The sequence below is a fragment of the Perkinsus marinus genome (assembly GCF_000006405.1).
Source record: "Perkinsus marinus ATCC 50983 genomic scaffold scf_1104296971156, whole genome shotgun sequence".
Classification (NCBI taxonomy): domain Eukaryota; phylum Perkinsozoa; order Perkinsida; family Perkinsidae; genus Perkinsus; species Perkinsus marinus.
The window spans coordinates 1-1303 of NW_003202189.1; the positions used below are offsets into that span (position 1 = coordinate 1).

A 1303-nucleotide genomic window follows, 5' to 3' on the forward strand; every position below is an offset into this window, starting at 1 on the left:
AAAATCCCCAGTCGAGATATCGTCGCCGAACATTTAGCGCGCGCCCTAAAACTACTAAAGCCAAGAAATGGCAGGCTACACGATCAATGTTGACAATTCGTCAGCCTGAACTCTAAAGCGGAATGCTCCGCGCGCTTACTCGGAGATATCCAAGGTTCGAGGTGGTAAGATTCAAAACAGGTCCATTGGGGGCACATTTCTGTAAAATCGATTAAGTTCGATTCATCATCACTTCCCCTCGGTTCAGTTGTTATCTATTCATCAACTATGCCCAATTCAAGTGCATATAACTTCTTCTACTCGGCCCCTAAGGTAGAGCTTCACATTCACTTCGATGGTGCCTTCGACATTGACTTCCTCTACCAAATCGCCAAGCGTGACCTCGACCAGCTGCCCGAAACCGTCCCCGCCCCTTGGAACGGCCCTAACGCTACTGTTACCGTCCGCTCTGCTATCGCGGCTTGCAAGTCCAAGGAGGACTTCGAGAAGATCACCTGCCTTGGTCCCGAGGCTGTTGTTGCTAAGCGACTTCAGAATGGTGGCCAGAAGGGTGCCGGTCTGGCTTGTATGCTCGACTGCTTCGCCGTCTTCACTCCTGTCGTACAAGGCAAGAGGGACGTTATCGAGGAGATGGCCTTTAAGGTCTGCGAACGTCAGTACCGTGAGAATGTCGTCTACACTGAACTCCGTTACAACCCGCATGTCCTCACTAAGGAGGGTTCTTCTCTACCCGACGCCCGAAGCGTCGTTGAGGCTGTTACTGCTGGTATCGAGCACGGCAAGGAGGTCTTTGGTATCGACATGAATCAGATCCTTTGTTGTATGAATCTGATGCCCGAGGTCAGTGACGAGGTCGCCGATCTTGCTATTGAGTTCAAGTCCAAGGGTGTTGTCGCCATCGATGTCGCTGCTGGTGAGACGCACTTTGAGAATGAGGACCTCAAGAAGGCTCACGTAGCCGCCTGCTTGAAAGCTGAGAAGGCCGGTCTTCGTGTCACCGTCCACGGCGCTGAGGACGGCTCGTCGACGAATTTCTGTTGTGCGGTTCGAGAGTACCATGCAGAACGCGTCGGTCACGCCTACAAGATCGCTGCCGATCCTGCGATGTATAAGATGGCTCACGAAACTCACACGCACATTGAGGCCTGTCCTACTTCTAGTATCTGCACGGAGGCCGTCTGTCTACCCCAAGTGCATCCAGAGAAGCCAATTCTGGACAGTTTAGACTGGAACAGCATCCCATCAGAAGTTCATTGAGATGGTCTTAGTGTGAGCATCAGCACTGACGATCCTACTGTGTTTT

The 1303-nt window shown here is 52.0% G+C and overlaps 1 protein-coding gene across 1 annotated transcript; it reads left to right on the plus strand.

Moving 5' to 3' along the window:
• Positions 1-267: 267 nt before the first annotated feature.
• Positions 268-1257, plus strand: Pmar_PMAR028752 (Adenosine deaminase, putative; the record flags this gene model as incomplete). Its single annotated transcript, XM_002767148.1, has 1 exon — positions 268-1257. One exon carries the CDS (start codon positions 268-270, stop codon positions 1255-1257), a length of 990 nt encoding a protein of 329 aa, XP_002767194.1.
• Positions 1258-1303: the final 46 nt, after the last annotated feature.